At 35.8% G+C, this 25620-nt stretch overlaps 2 protein-coding genes across 9 annotated transcripts in view; both read left to right on the top strand.

Annotated features, from left to right (window-relative positions):
* The window catches only part of LOC311434038 (interleukin-1 receptor-like 1), a 33680-nt gene extending 31084 nt beyond the window's left edge, over positions 1–2596 (top strand). Inside the window, exons 16-18 of the mRNA XM_084513872.1 lie at positions 2–168; positions 1703–1829; positions 2204–2596. The gene's annotated coding sequence lies outside the window, so the exon portion shown is untranslated. The remainder of the gene's footprint in view (position 1; positions 169–1702; positions 1830–2203) is intronic.
* LOC311434006 (interleukin-18 receptor 1-like) overlaps positions 4–25620 on the top strand; it is a 43695-nt gene continuing 18078 nt past the window's right edge. The window contains exons 1-11 of one of the 8 annotated variants that reach the window (XM_084513777.1): positions 1709–1829; positions 2830–2900; positions 3952–4189; positions 11197–11374; positions 12630–12783; positions 13350–13412; positions 15647–15803; positions 15980–16113; positions 17590–17751; positions 19002–19160; positions 20705–23286. In XM_084513777.1, coding sequence (XP_084369903.1) covers positions 2852–2900; positions 3952–4189; positions 11197–11374; positions 12630–12783; positions 13350–13412; positions 15647–15803; positions 15980–16113; positions 17590–17751; positions 19002–19160; positions 20705–21105 — 1695 coding nt within the window. In that variant the 5' untranslated portion in view covers positions 1709–1829; positions 2830–2851 and the 3' untranslated portion in view covers positions 21106–23286. Of the gene's footprint in view, positions 169–1701; positions 1830–2247; positions 2350–2829; positions 2901–3951; positions 4190–11196; positions 11375–12629; positions 12784–13349; positions 13413–15646; positions 15804–15979; positions 16114–17589; positions 17752–19001; positions 19161–20704; positions 23287–24725; positions 25602–25620 lie in introns of those variants that run through there. The other 7 variants (XM_084513775.1, XM_084513782.1, XM_084513780.1 and 4 more) reach the window with 7 other exon arrangements.

The following is a 25620-nucleotide window of genomic DNA, read 5'->3' as shown; positions in this document are numbered from 1 at the left end:
GAGGTTTTTTAGACTGAGCTGTCTTTGCATTGAATCACTTACTGAGAGTGATCGCTCTCTGTTTCTGTGAAGAATGAAGGTTCAGAACATTTGTGAGTACAAGTTGTGACTGTCTGCAGTTTGGAAGATTACCTCTGCATCTACTTTCAACTTGACAAAACCTGCATGGTAAGTAAACACTTATGTTGTTTGAAATGTAGGCAAATTTTCATTTTAACCAATAACTAGAAATCCCGGCAGAAAAGTGCTTAGACCTACTAAGGTTGAGACAACTGTTTGCTAGATCTTTTTTGCTTTTCTGCATGAATGTTATTTGACTTGTGGCATATTTAAAGTCATACTTGAAAAAGACTTAAGTTGACAAGAAGCCATCCTTAAAGATGTAAGACTAGTGGCTTCTTCACTTGACCCCAAAATGTTTGTTCAAACAGTCTGAGGTTCAGAAGAATCTGATTTTTTTTTTTTTTTTTTTTTTTTTAAGGAAGCCACAGCCCTTTGGGTAGAAATTAAGGTTTCCAAAAGTGTTGATCAAAATGAGTGATTTTACCAAACTGAAAATCACTTAAGTGTATCAACACCCTTTCATTCAGAACTCCTCTGGTAATTCTAGGAAAATGAGGAATTTCCTAACAAAGTTAATGATCGTTAAACACACTCAGTTGTCTACTTTGTGAGATATCATTAATGCAGTTTGTAGAATTTAAAATATTTGGTTTGTTTTAAGATTTTTTTTTGGATTCACAATGGCACAATGATTTTTAGAAAACACTTTTAATTATTAAAAATTCAACTGTAGCTTTAAGCGTGTACAAAATTTGAAAAACACGCTTAAACCTATTGTCACTTTAGACAACTAATAGACAACTCTTATTTTATTTCTGTCTTTGAAACTGTCATTCGCTGGTATTGCCTTAGCATTTTGTCCATTGAATATTTTTGTATTCCTTCAGAGACAGAGAATCTTTGCCTTTTAAATTATCTCCCCATTTCTTTTTGAATATAAAAGACCTTATTCCAATCCTTGAAGAATATTTTTATAGTAGTTGAATTTCACCAAAAACTATACATTTTTTGTTTGTTAGTTTCGTTGTTTTTTTTTTTTTTTTTTTTTTTTTTTTTTTACCCTCCTGGTATTTCATTAAAGAATACTGCAAACCATATTGCTCAAATGTAAATACTGCTAGCCTGGAGTAGAACAATTTCAAACAAATTGATCAGGTTCAATAGCAGTGTGAGAGTAAGACTAAGGCTGTGTGTTTTGCTTGTTTATTTGTACCCACCAATCTCAAACATGGCCATCATTAAGTAGCTTGCATAAGACTTTGTTCTTTAATCCCTATTCAAAGAATCAAGGGCTTTGATCTGCATTCACTGAAATATCCATATTGTGCTGAAGTGATGTGCCAACAAGGAATGGGATTTAGAATTAACATCTGATGATATGTGATTTTATCCTTATGTAGCGGATTGTAGTTTCATGGTCTGTAGCAGTTGTACTTCTTCTGGATGTGCTAGGGTCAAAAATGAAAAGTAAATTCAAGAAATGAAAACAGAGAATGTGTAGAAGGGAACTGAAACCAGGTCTGAGGAGTTTACTGTATGGTCCCTTAAAGTTGCTTCTTTAGCTGCTTTCTAAACTGGGGTCTGTCTACCAGTCAGTCTGAAAAAGGGGATGTGAAACAGCTCTTTCATCTTCTTACAGTGATTTATGGGATGGTGGCACACTTGTAATGAATTGGAGAGAATAAGAGAGGGAGAGGAGCTACACATCTTGCTGTCATTCAGGAATATAAAATAATAAAAAAATCTCAGGCAGGTGTCTTACAACAGTAAGTATGTCTTCTCAAACTGCAAGTTTTATGTAGTAAAACCAAAGAAATGGAATGCTAAAAGAGATTACTTTGGACAGCTCTCTGTGAAATATCTCTTTGAAGTATGTGTCCTATTTGTATATTCACGTTCAGATGTCTAAGTAAGGACATCTGTCTTGGCTGAGCTCAGGCTATTATGCATCTAAGCTGTCTGTCTTGTTAGCAAAATTGAGGCACAGTTTTAGGATTGGCTTTGCACTTGGTTGTTAACCTGCTGTTCAGAGGAATCTCAGAAGAGATACTCCACACTGGTTTTATTTAGTAAAGTTTCATGTTTGTCTTTGAAAGAACAATTGAAAATGGGTTTCTTTATCTTCCCCCCTCCCCCCCAGATGGAAACATGAACACTCTCAACTGGTACTTATCTGTTCTGTAGGTGAAAATGTGTGGCAAAATTGTAGACCTCATTGTTTTCCAACAGGATAAAATTAGACAACAAGATGTCTGATCCATCCACATTCTGCTGTTCTCATGAAGTGTAAGGGAAGATTCTATTAGCTGTGTTTCTTTAAGGTCCAATCCTGCAAAGATTATACTGTTTGTGGAGAAGAAAAAGCACTGTCCTGCTCACTGATAGGTGTTCACTGGCTTGGGATCTAAGTCTAGATGCTTCTATATGATTGTCAGTTTACTCAGGAGTACAAAGGGCCTCTAGTGAACATGTAAATGGAGGGAGAAGACTGTGCATTGCTTTCTGAATTTGGAATAAGACTTGCCAAAGAAAATATAGATATGTTGCCTGGCACATAAAAACACCTGGTACAATAAAAATGAGTAACTTCCCAGTTGGAAAGCCTTCTTCAGTAACAGGCATTAGTAACACTGCTCTCAGTGCTCAGAGTGGTCTATTTCATTGCACTTGTGATGACCTGTGGATCTGTTTTTCTTAGGCTTTCAGAACCAAGAAGAAATCACCTTATTTATTTATTTATTTATTATTATTATTTTTTTTCTGTAGAAGTGAGAATTAACTCAAGAAAATGACTCTGCTGATATTTTTAGTAATGTTTATTACTGAATCTGCCACGGGTAAGTATAAATCCTCATTTCAACCATAGAACCTTTAAAATATTTGCCAAATATATGACAGCTTCTTGACAGTTGCTCAGAGTGGTGAAACTTTCATACTTCTCTAAGAACAAAATCTTTAAGGTTTTCCAATTGCAGACCAATTTCTAGACTTGGAAAATTTGGTCCAAAGTAACAAAATTATTAAATAAATAGAACTGAGTTGCTATGTGGAAACACCTGATTATGTTGTATGGGAGCATGGCAATATGGAGAGCCACAACAAGAAAAATAGTGATCATGATTCTTTTTGTGACATTCAGAAGTGTAGTCAGAATGGTTGATAAAGAGAGAGAATCTCTAGGACAAAGAGACTGAAGGCTTATTTTGTTCTTGAATATTTGCACTAGACCATGTTTCCTTTTCTGTATTTTGTATGACTTCCATGTGTAAAGGTACATTTAGAAAAATTATTAAAAAAGCAGACTTTGAGGCTAAATTTTTCACATACAACCTTGTTCCAAGGGAAATTTTCTAAAAATATATGAAGTTTTTAAGAAATCTTATCAAGTAACAATTTTGTTTTAATTAAGAAGAAAATATACATGTTAATTCATAGGATCTCTGCTTTTATGGCAGTTGATCTTTTCTGAGGATTAGCCACCTTTGTCAAGTCAATACATTTTCCTTCCCCTTTCCATTTGTGACAGCTGCTTTTTTATAAAGTTCTACAGACTGTGCTCTTTGGATTTGTACACTTATGGATCCGCATGAAAGAATCTTAGGGAAATGTCTATTTTTTATCTTTCTATGCCTTCTAATTTTGCTTGGGTAAGGTAGAATGAAAACTTGGACAAGTGAGTTCTCAGACTGAAATAGATTTTGCTGGAACAAATAAATACTGCCAAACTTCTCTGCTAAAAGAAAGTCCTAAAGTATAAAAGACCTGCTACATAGCAAGTCACTTTAAAGTCAGGATAATAACATTTTCTGAAAGAGTATTGAGCCTCTTTTTTCCTTTTTTTTTTTTTTTTCCTTTTTCTTTTTTTTTTTTCTTCTTTTCTTTCTGAAGAGAAGCTGTGTCCCCTTCGCACCTCCATTGATGTACTAGAAGGGGAATACTTTTTCCTTTGTTTTCCTGAGTCGATGCTACATCCTGAGACAGAAGGATACACAATAAACTGGTACAAAGAAAATGCTGGAAGGCAGAAGCTGATACAGAAAACACAGAGAATTATTTCCCAAATGAATTTTCTGGAGTTTTGGCCAGCTGAACTCAGTGACTCTGGGAATTACTCTGTCACTCACAGGTGGGTACACAGGAAGTGTATGAACAACATCCTGCCCTTAAAGTTGTCTATAAAGATGGTCTTGGTCTTTGTCTTGTTTGTGGCATTTATGTAAAGGAAGTTCACGCAACTACATTAATTATGGTGTCACTTCCCACATCATTTCACAATAACCACCCAGACAGACATATTTCTACAGGCTGATACAGCCTTTTAAAGGTTCTGTAAACTTTTGATAAAACAGGTAGTATTTCTGCTGTTTCATGGCTGATTCTCTAAGCACAATGAGAAATAGGCAACCCTTCTGTCAATGGCCAACTAGAAGGAAGCTTTTGCTTGTCCTCTCAACCAGACCTGTTCTTCCTTACTTTGTTGCGTGGTACTTACTCAGTGAGGCCTGCCAAGTAAATCAAATGTAGTAAGGTAATGGTGACAGAGCTGAACTTTGGTTTCTTTGCACAGCCTGGCATGCTTGGAGCTATTCAAAGAACAAATTAAATCACTGTATTTGAATTCTTACCATCATAGAATTCTTACCATCACGAGGCAGAAACGGAAATAAGAGTGGGCTTCAGCTGATGGTCCTATTCCTTGTTTGATCATGAGGAATGACAGAAGGACGAAATCAAATTTTTGTTGTATTAAGTTTTTATGACTAACTTGCACAACAACTGTAATTCACGATTTACATTTGAAGTAACAATTCATTTTAAACAATTTTTTTTTTTTCATATAATGATTTGCGCTGTTCTTGAGGTAATATTTTTAAGGTTCTTGCCTGGTTCATAAAGGTTATTGGCTGTTATAGGGCATCATATACTGTAAAATGCTATCCACACTTCTCCAGCAACATTGCATAAACAATTTTGATAGTATATAGTTTTAAGTTAGGCTTCAATTGCTAATCTGTTAACTAGTTAATGTTCAAGTTAGAAGCTGAAAACCTCATGTTATATTTTTCCATGTATCATTATTGTTGTATTGATTTTATTTTAAAAAGAAATGAGTCACCGTATTTGAAAAGCTGAATGCTATAAAAGAAAAGCCTACAGGTAGAGCAAAGACACGCATGAATATTTCTTTTGGTTGCATGTGATTTCTTATTAATGGCAGGTCAGTCTTTCTCCAGTTAGTAAATAAAGCTTGAGAAAAAAATTCCTAAGGTATGTTGAATGTGATATTAACAGAATTGGCCTTAGGGGTGATGACTGTGGTAGTATGGCCACTTTGTTCTGCAATGTAGTACAGATTTAGCATGTTATTGGGTACAGATATCTGTCTAAATTAGCAGAAGTGAAGCCAGTTGCCTAGCTGTGGTACTTCGGGGTTAGACAATACCTGATATAGGCTTGTGGGTTGTCATGGACCTATACTTTTCATATCAAGTCTGAACTTGACTTTAAAGCTTTATTGCTTTATTGATGACCTTGAGCAGTCATCCATATACTGACTTCACTAAATATGGTGATAAAAAGTTATTAAATTTAAAAACTCACTCTACTGCCATAAATAACAGGATAAATAACAGGATAAAATGCACACTCTGGCATGGAGCAAGGAACATATCTGAATCACCTGCAAAAGAAGGTTGCCATAACAAGTCTTAAAAAAAGGCACAACAGAGGAAAGTTGTGATAACCCTTAATTCACAATACTTGTGATTTTGTGATTTTTTTGAGAATTTGGAATAATGGTAGTAAATATACAGTGAATTACAAGGACTATATAAAACTAATATGATAAAAATATAAACTCAATATTGAGGGAAAAAGTCTTTTATTTAGAAGAAAGAGATGAGGGAAAAAAATCCCAAGTAAAATTATTAGGATGAAGTTTCTTAAAATGATTAGTTGTTAGAAAACACAAAAATGTCTGATCCTTTGTGAAATGTTTTGATTTGCTGATTTGTCAAAGCAAGAAACAGAAGAAAAAGTTTTTGATTTTATCAAAGTATTTGTATGCAATTAAGAGTTTTGATTTTCAGTTATGAAACTCTATTTTCATTTTCTAAGATGCTATATTATGATACTATCTTATAAAAATTTGTTTTGAAAAAAGGGACTTTTATTAAGATAAAAGTTTCTAAAATAAAATATTTCAACCAGCATGAAACAATATTTATTTATTTATTTAGAATATCTTTCTGTTAGACATATATGGATATCTGGATATCTTTTTTTTATTATTATTTTTTTTTCCTTAGGATCAGAATGCAGAATGAAGGTCATTGAAATAATACCCATAAGTGGTTTTTTGTTTGTTTGTTTGTTTGTTTGTTTTTCTTGGGATTTTCATGGGATCTTGGGATTATTTTATCTGATGATTCCCACTGTTGGCAAACATATTAAAGGTGTTACATTTCAGAAAATATAGAAGGTTATTTTCAAAATCAGTTTCCTGCAGTGAAGGAGGACTTTTATTAGTCTCTATGGAGAGGAAAATATTGTGGAATAATGAATTGGTTTAAGACTTAGTAAGACTGACAGAATGGAGTTTGCTTTGTTTCAGAGCATTTATAATAGCCTTTTGTTTTAAAGTAGACATTCTAAGATAGTTTTGTTTATATATTTTACATGTATTTTAAAGTATTTAATTTATATATGATAATTTGTAAACAATATAGGAAAATAATTTTTTTAGCTGCTTAGGCAGTTTTAGTGAACAAAGTGTCAATCTAATTTACTGCAGATTTTCAGGAAGTGTATGACAACATAGCACTGACAGATTTTGCAAACTATTTTTTCCTGCTATGTTGCAACTGACAATGTGCAACAAGAAAGAGGTGAAAATGATGCAACAGTATGGTATGTAGTATATATACTATATACTATATACTATATACTATATATATAGTATATATATACTATACATAGTATATACTATATGTATAGTATATATATAGTATATACTATGTATAGTATATATATACTATATATACTATATAGTATATAGTATATACTATATATATACTATATATATACTATATAGTATATACTGCAGTATATACTATATACTATATACTATATATATACTATATAGTATATAGTATATATATAGTATATACTATATACTATATATACTATATACTATATACTATATACTATATATATAGTATATAGTATATAGTATATGTATAGTATATTATTCACTTATTTTTATTTTTGACTTAAAGAAGAATAAGATTTTTTCCAGTTAAAGTGTTTTGCTGAGACATAGCATATATAGCCAAAGATGCATATGTTGATGTGTTTTCACATTTCTTAGTAGAGTAGTGTTCAGCCATTATTTCAGAATTAATAGACTTCACTTGAAAGCCTGAGTGTGTGCATGTTCATCAAAAAAATCTTTAAAATGAAGGATTTCATATGTATTTGGTGTGGGAGTGGTAAGAAGAAAATCTGTGTCACACATATTTGGTAGGATTTCTAATTTATATGGGTTTTCATAACTTATATCCTGTGGTTGTCCAAAAAAAAAAAAAAAAAAAGAACACAAACCAAAACAACCAACCAAAAAAAAGCAGGTCATCTTGCTGCTCTATACTCATGAACTTGAAAATCTTGCTACTCTGTATTTATGAATTTGAAATAGAGAGAACAACAATATTGTGCACTGGAAGGCTGATTGTCACTTTCTTGATGTAGATAGAAATACAGTACTGGGTTTGTGCAGTGAAATAACTAAAGGATGACAAAATTGGATATGCATGCAGTCTTTATGGCAAACTCAGATTATATTCTCTAAGGGCTTTCACTTCCTTGTATTCCCTCTTGGGTCAATCTATTTTTTGTTGTTCCTTCTTGGTGGGTTTTATGAGTGAAGCTGAAAGGCTGTTAAGCCAGCAGCCAGTTTTATAGCCCCAAAAGTATCACTAAAGAATTGCAGCAAGTGAAGACCGAGACAGGAATATAACAGCTCAGACACTAGTAGTTTAAGCAATACAATTAATTTTTTTTTATTTTTATTTTTTGGTGGTGTAGAAAATCATGTATATTGCAGACAAATAGAAATTATATAAGCCAAATTAATCTCAGTTTTGCATAGGTATGTTTTTGTCACCTTCCAGAGTGTTGGTCCTTCCTGCAGTTTGTCTTGTCAGCTAGAATATCGTGATCCACTTTGGCTGAAATCCTCATTTTTTTGAAGTGATTTCCCTAAAATAATGACGGAAAAAATCCTCTATGGAGTGATGGTGCTGAGGAGAGCATGTGGTTTTATTGATCATTTTCTTCCATTTTCTGAATCTAGGTACTAAACTTATATTTATTTTATGTCCAGATCCATAATTGCATCTCCAGCAGTATTCAGATACAAGTGTAATATCTAAAAGAGCACACAGACTTGGCGAAATTCATTGGAACTAATATTTATGACTACACCTTAGCTATTTACCTTAGGTGCCTTTATTGTCATGGAGAGAGAGAAGTCTCTCTGGGGCACAGATTATCTTGTCCTAAAAAACACTTGTGAAATAGGTCATGTAAACTGCACTCTGAGAGGTTACCGAGTGTCATCCCGCTGCTGACTGTGGTGTGTAGGTCTGGTTTAAATGTGTAAATGTGATGTTGAAGAACAGATGAGAAGGACTCCACCTACTGTGAATATAACTCTGATGGAAATGTTCTGATAAGGCTTTTCCTGTTTATGACACTGCAGTTAACTGATTAAGAAACCAAACCTTGTTTAGATTTAGATAGTCTATTGCAACTATGAATAATGAATACCATGAGTAAGGAGAAAAATCTGCAGGCTGAAAAAGGACTGCAATGTGAAGAGGGTGATCAAAGCAATTCTGTTTTGGGGAGTTGATAAGGGAAAAAAAATGAAATCTCAAGCTAAATTCATCATATAAGTGATGTTGTAATGGTTCTTCTGACTCTTTTAACAGTAAAAGGTATATCACACTAGAAGGGTATGAAAGCTGATGCAGTTGTCAGACTTGTTTCTCCATTTCAACCTCTTTGTCCCTTAGCCATTTTCAGTGAAATAGTTCTTTGCTTGTTTCAGTTCTCCTGGGAGCAATTCCTTTTTCTTTTCTTGGAGGCAGGAAGATTCAAACATATTTATGAAGACATGTCTGACACCAGAAGGAAGTGTTCAGTGATTACTACTTTTGCTTTGTCAGACCCTGTTTGTTTAGTAAAAATGAGAGCTGAGCTTTAGGCATTAATTGTAAAACCTCACCCATTAATTTACAGGCAGAAAAAAAACTTTCTCTTAAGCCCTAACTTTGCCAAAGTGAGACTAACTTCACCAAAGTTAAGCCCTTTCAGGTTCTTTTCCCTTTGTAGCCATGTATTTGGACATATCCAGCAATGAAATAACTCACAGCTATAATCTGAGTCATTAGGGAAATATGTGGATAGAATATATTAGATACCTGAATGATCACATTCAGCTTCTAGATAGTCAGAAGAGGCATTTTTGGAACATATTCACCTGACTTTTTATAGATATGGGATATGATGAACATGCTCTAGAAGAAAGAGTTCATGGCTTTTCCATCAACCTGGGGTAGCCATTAAACCGTAGACCTCTGATCAGTAGAGAATGAGAGAAAAAGAGATTAATTCCTTCCAACATGACTTCTTGGGCAGACATAGAATCATGGAACACATTGGGTTGGAAGGGTTCTTAAAGATCATCCAGTTTCCATACCCTGACATAGGGATGCTGCCCACTTGGGCCTCATCCATCCCTGGCCCTCCAGGGATGGGGCATCCACAGCTTCTCTGGACAATCTGCCAGTGCCTCACCACCCTCTGAATGAAGAATTTCCTCCTAACATCTGATCTAAATCTCCTCTTTTAGTTTAAAGCCATTCCCCCTCATCTTGTCATTGTCTGCCCAATAAAGAAGTTGCTCTCCACCTTTTTTATAACCCACCTTTAAGCATTGAAAAGCCACAACGAGGTCACTCCTGAACCTTCTCTTCTTCAGGCTGAACATCCCCAGCTCTCTCAGCCTTTCTTCACAGGAGAGGTGCTCCAGCCCTCTGATCAACTTTGTGGCCCTCCTCTGGACCTGTTCTAACAGGTCCACATCCTTCTTGTGCTGGGGGCCCCATGGATGCGGTACTCCAAGTGGAGCATCACATGGGCAGAGCAGAGGGGCACAATCACCTCCCTCACCCTGCTGGCCACTTCTCTGGTGATGCATCCCAGGACACAATTGGCCTTCTGGGCTGCAAGTGCACCCTGCCAACTCACGTCGAGCTTTTTGTCCATCAGAACCTCCAAGTCTTTCTCTGCAGGGCTGCTCTCAATGAGTTCTTCTCCCAGTCTGTACTCATATCTGGGATTGCCCCAAACCAGGTGCAGCACCTTGCACTTTAACTTGTTGAACCTCATTTGGTTCATGTGGGCCCAGTTCTGAGGCTTGTCCAGGTCCCTTTGGATGGCATCCCTTCCTTCTGTTGTATCAACTGCACCACTCATCTTAGTGTCAACTTTAAATCCAGAAGTATCATGGTTGAATCCAGAAGTGATTAAATAATTCATGAGAATTGCATAGTTTGGAAATATTTCCAAAATATTGGTAATTATCTACACAGCATCAAACAATGAAAAATGTGACTTTTTGAACAATAACACAGTATCCTGTTTTATTTTTTATGTTTAAAATATATATTTCTTAGTTACTGCTTTAAACCTTAGCATAAGAGATTAAACCTGCCAGATCACATGCTGATTTAAGCTACTAAAACTCTTTTTTTCTCACTTGTAACTATATATCATGCCACAGATAGTTAAATTTTTATTCTGGTAGATATGGAATATATTGTCATATTTCATAGGTATAATTTTATTGTCAAGTGTTTTGTGATGATTTAGTTTGGATAACCTATTTCATTGTGAGAAATAATGCATTTGGAATTGGAAAAGCAGTGAAGGGGAATGTAAATAACCAGTTCATTACTGATGTATTTTTTACCTAACAGACGTATTAAAGAACTTGTTTTTGTTTTGCTATGAGCTATATTCCTTTAAAAAGCTCCTAACACTGATTTCACAAATGTTTTTTCCTAGCAATGGAAGACAAAATTTCACAATTCAGAAGTGGACCTTGAATGTGCTTGAAAGGAATAAAAGCAGCTGTTTCAACAAAAATCATTTGACAACCGAAATTCAAAATGCTGGAACAGGTCATTCACTGAAATGCAGTGATTTGTCTGTCAATGAAAATGACAGTGTAACATGGTACAAGGTAATCGCTCAAATCGTTGGCTGTAGATCAAAAACATCTGCAGGAAAAATTAATTATGAAGATTTTTAGAAACATCTACAAGTCTTATAACGCTTTAATTTCTCATGGTTTTGGTGAAAAAAAGCCTTTAGACAGATACAGAGAATAAAGTTTCTATGTGCTTTCAGATTTGTTAGAAAAATGAACCTGCAATCAGAAATTACTGTTAGTTTGGAATGGTAATAGATCTGATGTGCACATTTGTTGGCTGATTTAGCTACTTTGTTAATGTATGTATTATTCCGACATTAAATTAAGTGCCAAGATATTTCTTTTACAGTTGGCTTGTGCTTGTAAAGTAATTGAAAAACTTTTACATTTTGCCATTTCTGAACATTTTTTCCAAAATGTAGCAGATCTAGTTCAGTTTAGGCAAATCATTGGTCTTCTCTGGACCAGTCTTTGCCCGGGCATAGACAATAGCTGTATAAGCTTTTGTAACTGTTGAGTGTTGGTGTGCTCAGCCATTGGAACCCTGACTAGGTTTCTTCCACCCTGTCCCTACTCACCACCTTGAGCAGTGCTCCTTATTCCTCTCCGTGTGCCCTGCTTGGAGTAACACCATTCCTTCATGTACATGTTGAATCAACTTCAGGAAAGGATTTTGGTGTCTTAAGTGCTGGCATCCGTGTTCTGCCTGACACAACCCTCCTTTCTTGTCCTTGAGAGGGCAGGACCATTGATGGATATGTTTTCCTCAGTAAAGGGGTGTGCTTTGGACTGACCTTGCTCATGGCTGACTATATCGATGCCTAATATTTTTATGACTAATATTGTATGAGACAGGTGAAGCAGCCATCCTTAGAGTTAAATATCCTTGGGTGAAATTTTTGAAAGCTTTCATATTACCCTTGAAGCTGAGATAAAAGAGGGATGATAACACATCTTTTTGTACAAGAGCCTGGTAACAAACGTATGCATCCAGGAAATGTTAATTCCCTGATTCCACCAGTGACCATTTCCCTTCTTAATCTAAGGTAATTCAGACCAGAACCATATTATAGTGCTCTCTACTTTTAATGGGTTGAATATTCAGAGATTGTGTTTAAATGACCCTGACTAAACACTGGGCCTCACCTCCTTTGGGTCAGGTAAATGGCGTTGAGAAAATAAAAGAGTGATGGTGACGATTTATTTCAAAAATAAAGTTTGTCTTTTTTAAGGTTTTGAATATATCTTTGCTACAGAATAATATTTTCTGCATTTATTGATGTAGGACTGTAAGAACTATGAAAATGAAACAGAACGGGAACTGGATTTTAAAACCTTAACAGTTCAGCACTCTGGTATATATACCTGTAAAATTTTGATCAGTCATAATGGAAGGATATACCACAGCACAAATACAATTAAGCTGGTAGTAGAAGAGGGTAAGAAAACTTTCTGAAAACTTCGAAGCATGCTTTTGGTTCTCCTTACTACGGAAAAAATTCCCTGCTAAACTTATTTGTTTATGGATATGGTTCATTATCCCCTAATTATAGTTATTTGATAAATAAATAAATATATAAAGGTGATCAGATCTGGAAATCTGATCTATTTTGCAATAATTTAAAAATAAAAACCAGAAGTTTACATTACTTATTACCAGTTTGGAAAAATGTATTTAGTATGTCTTCCCTGAAGTTGTAATTTTTTCAAAATTGTTTGCTGTAAGTCAGACAAACTTACTAAGAGTTTTGTGAGAGAGCCTTTCCAACCATTGCAAACTTTATATTGTACATGTATGCAAGTGAAAAAAAAAAAAATCAACAGGACATACTGCTTTTTAAACTGCTTGGTAATGACAGGTCCAGATAACAGGTCAAGATATTTCTCCTTGAATCAAATGGAATCTATATGGTTTGTTTTAGAAATAATGCAAATGTCATTTTTACTGTGGTAGAACCTAAGAAAGCTGTTACTTCAATATCAGTAATTATTTTTTTTTTTTTAGATGCACCAGAGGCTGTCACTTTGGAGATAGTTGGACGCGATGAAGAAATTGAAACAGAAATAGGTATCAGATTAGTTCAAGAACTAATTATTTTAGCTGCATCATATATAAGATTTTGTTCAGATCTCTTTATACTTGATTGTTTGGTTAAGTCTGATTGAACTAATTGTCTGTGTACCATTCTGGATGTGATCTATCTTCACATATGGTTACATTTTGCTTAGTGGATTTCATGATTGATATACATTAAATTCACCCTTACAGAGGCCGAAGATTAGGTTGTTGTTATGACCAGCAAGAGAAAGTGACAGTGATGATAAACCACGACTTCCCTTTTTAGACAGCAAACCCCACAGAATGATGTGTGAAATATATCTGGTTTGTCCAGTGAGCAACAATAAGTAATCTCTTTAATATTTGATGCAGTCAAGGACATCATTCTGCAGAGAAATGAGAAACGTGAAGGATGACAGTCCTGGCAATGCAAGCATGCGGATCTGTTACTGTTTCAAAGAATTTGTCGTATTGTCAAAAGCCAAAAAATTGACTGTCCTCTTATCTGGGAAAAGGTTAGATAACATGGTCTGTAGGCTTTACACAGTGTTGGAAACTATCCAAGATTTTGACCACAAAGCATCTAAGAGGCTGTATGTAATTCTTAAGAATATAACTTCACCTGTATTTTTGCTCTCCTGTGTCTGAGGGATTCTCCAATTTGATTACTTAGTCTTCGCACATTTCTGCAAACACATATTCACCACCTCTGTGGCTCATATGTGTATCTCATCTGCTCAGCTAAGACACCAGATGTTGGCTTACTTTCCACCCCACAAAGAGCAGCTGGTAGGTCCTTTTTTCTAATGCCAACACCCCAATCCTATATCGCCTTATGTCTCCCAGTCTCCCAGAGCACTGTTCCTACACAGTTCTTATCACTTACTCTGCTCATCCGAACCCTTACATGGAAATGTGGTTCAGCATCAAATGATTATGAACCATAAGTCTTCTACATTTTATATGCTTTGATCAGATTTTTTGATAAGATCATTGAACTACCTGATGGTGCCCTATAGGATCTCCTTGGGGAAAAAAAAAAACAACAACAAAACAAAACAAAACAACAACAACAACAAAAAAAAAACACAAAACAAAACAACAACAAAAAAAACTTTTGTAGCTGTTGTGCACAGTGAAAAGGCTAGAGTTGTAAGGTAGATAATAATATTCTTTTAGGTCTATGTTTCAATCTGTGCAAATGTGATTTGGATTTGTAAGGTCTAAATCTAAGGGTGCCACATTTTCATCTTGATCTAGCTTTAAAGATTCTTAAGCAGTTTCACTGGAAGCATCCACTCTGTTAAATCTTGAGAAGTCTGTTTATAATGTATGTTCTCAAAGTATTCCTGGACATGCTGACTTACTGGAAGGCATCTGTGCATAGTGTCCTGAACAAGAACTAATGTGCGGCTTTTGTGGTTTACTGAAATGTGTTCTGGATGTGTTCCCTGGAAATGGTGCTGGCATAACCTAGAAATGGTGATGCAATGTTATAGCTAACCTCAGGACAAGCTTTCCATGACAATGTTTAAATTCAAATGCCTTGCAGATCATCAGATTTTACACTCCACAGATCCAGATCTTTCCCTTTATTTTCCCATGTGCACTGTTGTCTTTTTACTTTTGCTCTTTTTTATAATTAACCAGAATCTAAGGCGTTGTTCCTTTACACTTCCAAATAGTGTTTTGGAGTGGTACAGAGCAGCTATACAGAGCATAAATAAAAATATTATTTATGCATTCAGGATTATGCTGATTTCCAGGTGTGGTGCTGGGAAGAGAATTTCTCTGTGAGAGGTCAGCACGGGTGCTAGCAGATTTTGTTACTTCTTACGTTGTAGTATACAGTTTAGCTATCATCATCAATCATTCCCCTTACTAGTTACTTATTCTATATGTCCTTGGGGCACTGGTGTTGGTGGTACGCTCCTGTTTTCTGCCTGCAGCACACAGTTTTGTTCTCTGAAGTCTGAAATGCTTTGGCCTATTTAAACTTTTCTGGCTGTTACAGTTAATCTGAGATAAAAGAGTGGATGACTCTCCCTCTACAGTGAAGTGCAACAGAGCCCTGTGCTTGGTTGCCAAAGCCACTGCCATCATGGCACACATATGAAAGGGGCTACTAAGCCCATAAGGAAACCTATCTGCTTGGATATGAGACCTGGAAAGCTGACATTTTATTGCACTGTGAACATGAATGTCACTTTTGACTACATCTTCTTATGTTATGCTTTGTGTAGGTAAAGAAGAGATACTCAATTGCACAGGTTTCTTGGGTTATGATATGCAAGAAGATGCCAGCCTCTACTGGTTGATTAATGAAACATTTCCAGAAAAATGCTCAGATATCCCCAAGAATGACCCTTTGATATGTGAAGAAGAACTCAAAAAATTACAGTAGGTTTCCAGAAAATACTGAACTTCTGATGTATGTGATCAATTCCTATATTTTGTGCACCGCAAACTCATTAAAATGTCTGAGGTTCTTCTACATACTTTTCCTCAAAATCTGCCTCTCAACTTATTGTAGATTTCTATGCAGATAGTGTTGCTAACACCATTCCTCCTTGCAGTTTGGGAAACAAGTTTTATGTCACAAGGCTACTACGGATTAAAAAAGTAAGAGATGAGGACTTACATCACAATTTCACCTGTAAGCTTCAAGCTGATGAAGCAACGAAAATAAAAATAGTGAAACTGAAGAAAGGTACAGTATTATCTATGAACCATTAAATTAACCATTAATTAAAAACATTTATTAAAAACTTCTCGTTTTTAATTACTAATCATGCCAGCCTCTCAACAGAGGAAGCAGGGTACTGATCCAGATATGGATGTGTGCTGGTAAAGACCCTGGTTCTTCTGGGGTTTGATTTAACAAGCTCTTTGAGTGATTCCTTATGCTCTGAGATGGGGCAGTGGGGATTGCTTCTCCTTCTGCTACATCAGCCCTAACTGTGCGAGGGCTCCACAGTTAAACCGATGATGGTGTGGATACAGATGGGGGAGGCTGAGCTAAGCTCTGTCTGACAGATCCCTTTGCAGCAGTTTGTTAGATTCCATGATAAAACATCCCCTGTCTTCTCCAGCACATCACATTGGTGGGATCATCAGGGTTGACTACGCAAACCTCAGTGCAACCCAGAGTCTCTTATTTGGGCCACTTTGCTTATTAAGCAGCTTTTTTTTTTTTTTTTTTTTTTTTTTTTCTTTCCTTCATTCATGGAAAAGGTAGTCTTTGATATTCCTGTTAATGTCTCACATATTCTGGTTGATAATTTCTCAGAAGGATACAGTCAGGGACTCTATCTTTCTAGCTTAGGAAAGCTGAGAGCTGAGCTCTACTTTGAACTAAAACTTCACATCTGTAGTCCATACAGCTTGGAGATTCATGGCAAATGGGCATACTCTGCTTGTTTTCCATCTCTCTTAGAACTTTTCAAAGTTTATTGAGAAGAAATATTTAATTCTGTAAGTGTGAAAGTAGACTAGTTGATCTTAAAAGATGTAGTATATAATAAAACAAATGAAATACAGACTACAATGAGCATGACATGATGTCTTCATAAAGGACTTCACAAAGATTTAATACTTAAAACCTGTATTTGGAATTGAAAAGGGGAGGATAATAGAACAAACCAATTTGAAATGAAATGAAATAAAATGAAATAAAATAAAATAAAAAATAAAATAAATCTTTTAAAAAGCCTGAAAGAGAATAGAGACAGAAACAAAAGAAGATCTTGGGCAAAGAGATTAAATGCGTCATTAAGGGCTGTTATGGATGGGCTGAGTGAAGGGTAAAGAATAACACAAAATGATAGAGATCCTGAAGAGAACTCATCATAAAAGTGGTTGACCCAGTATATTCCTCCAGTCTGGGATGCCGTACATCTTTGAGGACTTGTAGTCTCAGTACTGATTCCACATACATCTCATTTATGTATGTGCAGAATGTGTGCAGACATGCAAGATCTCCACTTTTTAGAGTAATCTATGTTCTGTAGTTTTTCTCCATCTCAGGATGAATGGGATGCATCTGTACTTGAGATACTGGCAGGAGAGAATTCACACAAACATTTTAGTTTGGGTAATTTTAAGATGCCATGAGAATTTACTAAATGAATCTTGTCCTATAATACTCTTTGTTAAGGCCTTAATTTCCTGGGATTCTCTTTTACAGAAAACACCCGAGATCTGCCAGTGCACCTATTTACAACTGGAATGATTCTTGCTGTACTACTTCCATGTCTTTTAATAGCCATGATAGTTGTCTGTGTGATGTTCAGAGTAGACTTAGTTCTACTTTACAGGAACATATGCAGAAGAGATGACACTGCTGGAGGTATGACTTAGCTAATGCTGACATTGAAAGAGAGTGCTGATTAAAGAATAGCTTCTGGTAAGCTCTAAAAAACAATCATCATAGAGGAAGGGGCAAAATAAGTCCAGGAGTTTTGTAAGTTGAAACAGTGAGGAATATGTGAAAGAGAACTTGATTGTCAAGTTAGTGTGTTATCCACCTTGGGGTAATAAAGCAGATGAACACAGTCAGGAAGTTGCCTCTGGAACAGACAGTGGAAGGGACATATTTGGCTGCTGATCCAGCATGCTTTATTATGCAGTGTTCTTCATCACAGAAGCTGAAGAATTGTTGGCAAAGATGTGGAAGTATATAGGTAATCTATCTGCAGGGAGGATGAACACCCTGGAACTGACAGACCATTTTTAGTTTCTGTTTCCAAATTTGTTTTCACCTCACTGTTGCCTTTCTGCTTGAGGTTAAAATGCTTCCTTGTCTGTAGAGGTCATTGCAGTGTTTATAGGTTTGTCACTAAATGCACTTAAAGAGAGTACACTGCCAGTGTTTTACCAAGCAACTTTGCTGGGACCTTGACTTAAGGAGCAAGCCTGACAATTACCTAACTCCGGGTATAATTTTCACTCTGTGACTGTGTTTCTGAGAATTGCAGTTTGCTGTCTATATGTACCTAATTTCCTTAGACCTCCTCAGTCTCTAAATCTGCTTGAATATACCTTGAATGAGCTGCAGTGGTTGGAGTTTTCTCAGTAATGGGTGAATGTCATTTATGCCTGCCAGGGTTATTTATTTTTCCATTCATGCTAGGGAAGAAGCATAGTTTATGATTCAAAACCATGTATGCTATTGCATCAATCCAGACAGTTTTATTGCAAGTTTCAATTAAAGATTGCTTAATGTGGTAAGCCTGGTTTCTAAATTGGTCTTACTTGGATTTTATGTTTATAATTTACTGGCCAATATATGACCAGACACAGTATATTCTTATAACTCTAAGTGATTAAAATAATAAACTAGCTTATTTTTTTAGTACCTGTTCTACAGAACTACTTGGTAGCATTAGATGAAAGATAAAATCATTGTGAAAAAGGGCAATAGGACTTGTATAACTTTCTTATCAAGTTGCAGACATGTTGAGCATACTAGTCTGTAATAAGGAAGATGTTTCTGGATGCTTTGATACTGAGACAATAATTTTGTAAGCCAGAATGGTGGATCAGATACTGTATTTCTAACGGTTGCCAACAAGACAAAAATTGGTGATTTCTTTCCAGATGGAAAAGAATATGATGCTTTTGTGTCTTATCTGAAAGACTGTGCTTCTACTAGTGAAGAAGAGAGAGAATTTGCTTTGAAGATATTACCGATGATACTAGAAGAAAGTTTTGGGTACAAGTTATGCATATTTGAGAGAGATGTCTCTCCAGGAGGAGGTAAGTGTATTGAACATTCTTGTCATTAAATAGACATATCCTTTTCATGAATATGTAAAAGTCTGCAATGAGAAAGAAATCTGACAGAAGTTCTATGCATTGAAATGGTACATATTCATTTTATCTAGGCTGTGTTTGCATGCAAAGGCAGCATAAATACATTTTATACATTTTATATATTTTTATGAATTCATATATACATGTATACATACCTTTAATTACACAATCAAAATAATGTGAAAAAAGCAATCATGGAGAAAGTTAGGGTGAGAACACAGAGAATATAATGTGCTTTATGGTAATAGCATTCTTGCTCTGCTTTTGCTGAGGGCAGGCATCTGTGTGTGAACTCATGCTTACTGCACTGAGCAGTTGATGGTTCTGTTACTCAGATCCTCAGATAACTTGCATTTTTGTCTGTATCTTCAGTCTGGCAGTTGATAGCATGTTGTGAATGCATTGGGAGCCATAGGGGTAAGAAAATAAGAGAAAATGCCATGAGAACATGGCATTTTGTTTCCTTATATTACTAATGGCCTTTTACAGGTGCTTAAAAAGAAAAAAAAAAAAAAAAGAAAAAGAAAAGAAAAGATACTGGGGGATTCCATTTAGTTTGAAGGCCTATTTGGAGAATTGGATTTTCTTGTTAAAAACACAGAACAATAAGCTTAGTCACCCTCCTTCCTACGGCAGGATCTTCTCTTCACGTGTCCTTTCCTGACACATTCTTCTAACCTGAGAGAGATACCACAACTTTCCCAATCCATTTTGAGTATTAAAAAAGGCTTTTCTAAGTGTTCAGTCTGATTCTTCCTTGCAGGAGTTCTAGCTTATTTCCTTTTCTCTGGTTTGATCCACTGTGAATATGGAAAACAGATTGTTTCCCTCTGTTTACAGGAGCCATTGGTATATTGCAATACCCTTTCCAGCCTTCTTCTCTTCTCTGTTTTCTCTGTATTGTGTTACTACTGCAGTTTGCTTTCTCTGTCCCTATAAGACATGTTTTCTAGACCTGTTGTCTCTGTAGATCTCATTGTCCCATGGTTGTGGAGACAGAGTTGGAACTCATTCTGTCATCACATGATGATCTTCTCAGCCTTGGATTACTGGCAATAGATTTGGGGATTCAGTGAAATAAAGGAAGGAGTAAATTGAGATTTACTGAATAGTCAGGTGGCTGCTAGTGGCTTTGTGTGGAATCTCTCTAACGGTATCCATTACGAAAGAACAAAGAGACATCTGGCTGGAAGAAGAATAAATTTTGCTGTCACCTTCAGTCCATGTGACTACTGACAGACAGCTGTCTCAGGTAGCTGGAGACTGTAGGTTTTTATCTGTCCCAGAGAACAAGCTTTGGCCCTGTGAGAATTCATTTTCACAGACTCATGATCTGTAATGCACATTAATGTCTTAAGGGCAGGATGTTTCCTTGCTGTCACTTTATAAGGGGAACATTTTTGGTACATGCGCAATTGTTGAAGGAAATCAATTCAATGCCTGTCCTTTCAATTTAGTTTAATAACACATTTATCTTTAATTTGCAGCTGTTGTTGATGATATCCATTCATTCATTGATAAAAGTCGAAGATTAATCATTGTACTGAGCCAAAACTACATTTCTGACACAGCCATATATGAACTTGAGAGTGGACTACATAAAGCTCTAGTTGAAAGGAAAACTAAGATCATATTAATTGAATATATGCCTATAAGTGACTACAATTTCTTGCCAGAATCCCTGTCTCTTTTACCATCAAAGAGGGTTGTGAAGTGGAAAAAGGATAAATCTCTTCCCATGAATTCCAGGTTTTGGAAGAATCTTCGGTACCTGATGCCAGCGAAACCTACCAAGTCAAACACCAAAGGGCACTGTAACAATCTAGGTCTAGGCTCAGATGGGACTCAACCATGGATTGGGGTCTGTGACTGTAATGCAGTCATATAGCAATTATGGAGATTGAAGATGCTGCAGAAAATTGCCAGTTTTGCTAAATCCAAATAGAAAACACAAACTGTGCTTATTTTTGGGAGATAGTGTTCATAAGAGGCCAAGTCTGAGATATAAGAAGAGTATAAGAAACGTCACAGTGGCTAAGATGATGTTAATTCCAGTGCTAAATGCTATTCCAGAGACATTTTCCTCAGTAGTCTACACAAGGAGCTGAACTTTGATTCTGCATACGTCAACACCTGGCACCAAGAACAACACGTAACCTTTTGGTTTCACTTTTTCCTTCTTGTAGAATGATGTTAGTTATACTTGCATACTTCTTGAGACCTCTCAATGAATTTATAAGTATTTACAAAGTATTATGAATTAGATGGTCTCAGTTCTGTGTTTTGATATTTCCTAAGAACCTTGCTTGGGAGCTGATCCAAATGGCTCCTGCCCTAGGGAGCTTGGCATATAGGGTTTAGGCAACATTGAGCATAAAAGTCAAGTGAAAATGAAGACAAGGAAGGATAAAAGGAATCAGACATTTACTCAGGCTAACTGCATTCACTCCTGAGTTGCGTGTGGTATAGACAAGCTAAGTGGCAGTTATTTGGAGAAATGGTAAAGTTTGCTTTCATCCTCTAATTTAACTGAGAATACTGTAAATTGTCATTTTGGCAGAGAAAAGAGAGGAATGGGATAGAGCTAATAATACTTTGTCCATGGACACCAATATCTACGTCATATCCCGAGGTACCTTCAGCTGATAGCTGCAGAGGATTTATGCAAAAATGAGATCAGTATACATACATCTATTCCTAACCCTTTAGAACATTAATACCTAGCATTATTTTCAATAACAAACCTAGCAATGTCATTCAAAATCATGATCATACTCTGTTACTATTAGCTGCCTGGCAGAAGATTACAATCAGACATATAAGTACCTGGAAACTATGGAACTCTATTTCCTCCTAACGCCAATACAGAACAAGTATTGGAAAATTATTTTGGAAGAACGTCAGTCACTTTGCTAGGAGACCATCACGGCTCGTCCCACCCTCATAACTATCTTTTATTCAACTAATGCTAATTCTGAGGAGATATATCTTTGATACTGACATTTAATTCATGCAGCTCTGTTATCTTCTTGGTGCTCTTGAGAATACAGTTGTAGTGATGGATGTTATAACTGTCTCGGGATTTATGAGAATGAAATACATTTTTTTTTTTTCTTTTCAAATATCCCCTAATCACACAAATGAGAAGGAATAGAGGAATAAGACACACATTTTTTGTGTCTTTCATAGCAGCTTCATGAGGTCTCCCTATTTCTGTCATGCAACTAAAGAGCTGTCAAACTGTGGTACTTAGGCAAAAGCCTTCCTCTGGCTTAAGCTTTTACCAAAGAGGGTTTCTACTCTGTAGATAAGTGTGCTTTTATATTTCTAAATCTTTCTCAAAGTTCAGTTCTTTTCCACCAGTGTTTCCTGTTTTAACATTTAACATGTTTCCTTTTTAACATTTTTCAGCAGGACTAATGATTGTCCCTACTTCAGAAATGCCATTGGTTGTACCATGCATTTCCATTCCTTGGCCATAAAACTAAAAGAAATGGTGGTAACCTTTCTGGTACTTAACCAATATGTTATATTTGTTCCTCAGCCACATTGTTTTTCATACGTTGTCATCAACACATTGCCTAACAACTTAAATTGTCAAATGTGAGTATGAAGAGTGCACAGAGTTTATTTAAAGCTTTGGACTGAGCCTGCCCTCTACAAGAATCAGTTATTATAAAGCAAGATTGGATTTTATGTGAACTCCCCACCTCAGCTTGGAGAGGTGATATAGCTAATCCTCACTGCCCATGCCTTGGTAAAAGGAGACGAAGGAAATTAAGTCTACGTTAATGCCAGATGTTGTTCTTAGTGCTCTTATATCCAGAATTACTGACTTTAACCAGGGCTTGGAAATGCCTGCTTTCTGTTTGCCAATCTCTAGAGAAAAGAAGCTGCTAATGTGACTTATAGAATGTAGTTGTGCTGATTTGCCTAATCTTGTGTATGTCAATTTACAAGTGACTTCACATGATAGTTGGTTTGAAGTAATGGGTCATTTCAGTGATTTTTGTAGTATTTCTGTTACATTTTTTGCTCTTAATAAAACTTTATTTCCCCCTCCACACAACAGTGGCTTCTATTTTTGCTGCAGTTAGACAGCAGTAAGTGTCAAAAATTGTACCTCTAGTAAGAAAAATAATGCAAGCACTACAAACACTTCTGTTCCTCTATTGTCATCTGCATTCTTTACATACATGTGGTGAGAGGTAGAATATGTCACTCTGTATCCAAGCTTCAGGACAAATCCTATCTCTTCCACCTGTAAAGAAAGATTGTAAAGAAAGATTGTAAAGAAAGCAGGAGGTTTGCAGAAGGGCTGGAGTACATAGGGAACTGCAAGAGTCCTGGTAGAAGATTTGCTGGTTATGTTGCAGCTATACTGAAGATGAGTGCAGAAGTAATTTGTCAGTAGCACGTTTCCCAAGCTAGAAACTAAACAGAAAATTTTCAGTCAGCTCAAAAATGAGGTGTCCTACATGGTAACACACTGTGGGCACGTGTCTATTGCATGTGCAGGGCAAGGTTACTATATGCTGGACATGTCAGGGCGTAGAGGAAAGACGTAATTGATTTGTTCAGGAAGGTCCGAAATTTTACGTGTCACATCCAGAAGTTGATAGATTGATTCCTGGATTCATTAAAGGCCATAAAAAAAGGCAAGAAAGTAAAGATTGGCAGACATGAGTGTAGCCAGGAAGAGTACTCAAAAACTGTGCTTATATATTAAAGTCATACTTCTCAATCATGCTTTCTTGGTGAAAGTAAAAAAAAATAAAATAAAAAATCGTAGAAATTACTTAGAAATGAGCTTGCATGGAAGAGGCAACTTTTAACTCATTAAATCTTATGTTAATTTAATACAATTTTTGAAACATTGACTTTCTAGTGTTATGCTTGTGACATAGTTAAAACGTATTCAGTGTTTTGAAACAGCAAATGTGATTGCATTTTTGGGAAATACTTTTCTGGTTTAGTAGCTATAATTAAACATGGTGCCTGAGTGAAACGGTATTTACTAAGCTTTCTGCAACAGCCACAAGTTACATAAGATACAAAATTGAAAAAAGACACCACTAGAATCTGTTCCAGTTTTGATCAACTTGTGACAGCTTCATGTGGTTCAGTAATGCAAATTCCTGGACTTCAGTGACAGCAGCTGCAGATAGACCACAATAGTCTCATTTTTGAGTTTCACTAAATGTATAATTATCCCATTACAGGGTTTTGTCTCTTAGATTGCATTGTTTTATCTTCCGTCTGGCCTCTATTACTGGGATATAGCATGTACATCAGTGAGATACACAACAGTCCAGTGTAATATATTTATTATTACCTATCGAACACAAAAGTAATAAAGTTCAGTGCTTTGATGGCTTAAAGTATTTACGGAAGACAATCAAATAAATTCACAGTTTATTGTTCTAATTGTTTTGATAACTTCCATAGTTAAATCAGTTTCAGTCATTTGCTGGAGACCTTATTTCAATATGTGGTTACAAAACTGTTGACTACATATATTGCAAGAAAATAGTAGCTGGTTGAGTTTTTTTGACTATGGTGAAGGAATGCTGTTCCGTAAGAGGATCCAAAACTGCTTGTAAAGCAGTATGAATCTGACTTTTATTTAAACAACAACAAAAAACTACTGTGCAAATTTAGAAGTGACAGTGAGTTTAGAAAACTCATAATATGGTGGTGGTCATCTGTGTTGGGTTTATATTTCTTGGCTTCCAGTAAGTGGACTAGACTAACAAGAAAGTCAAGAAGGGATTGCTATTGAATTTGAAGTACTAGGCAATCTTTCCAAATTAACAATGAAAAAGATTGTAAGAGTGAAAAGGTTTTGAAGGTCTGAGTTATGAGCATTTTCTTTGTTCTTTTTTTCTGTTGTCAAGTGTTCTATTCAGTTATTAGTACCTCCATGTGGCACTGGTATTATTACACCCTAATACCCAAGACAGACTGTACAGCAGATTTGTGCTAAGTAACAAGACCTTCTCTTATTTCCCAGGGGAGTAATAGGTGAATTACCTTACTGTTCCATAAGCCACACTTGACAACATGCCATTCCACTGACTGTATAAACTAGTACAAACCAGACAGAAGTTCGTGTTTAGATATTGTTTAACACCTCCTGTGATAGCAGAATCAACACCACCGACTCAGTGTAGAAAATAATTGGAGTGGAAATTTTCTTACCTACTCAGTGTTAACCATAGCTGGGGAGGGGAGGATGTATGTGTGAATGTGTTAAGCCAGAATAGTACCAGAAAACTAGAGACTTAATTCCTCCCACTAGTACAAGACTACATACTGAGATGGTACATTTCCCCTTCTGCTTCTTGGTTGACAAAATGCTTAAGCAAAAGTGAGATGGATAAGGTAGGACATGGATCCCCAA

This window comes from Aythya ferina, assembly GCF_964211825.1.
Source record: "Aythya ferina genome assembly, chromosome: 1".
Taxonomy (NCBI): Eukaryota; Metazoa; Chordata; class Aves; order Anseriformes; family Anatidae; genus Aythya; species Aythya ferina.
Note: the sequence above shows the minus strand (reverse complement) of the source record. Positions and strands in the feature narration are given on the sequence as shown.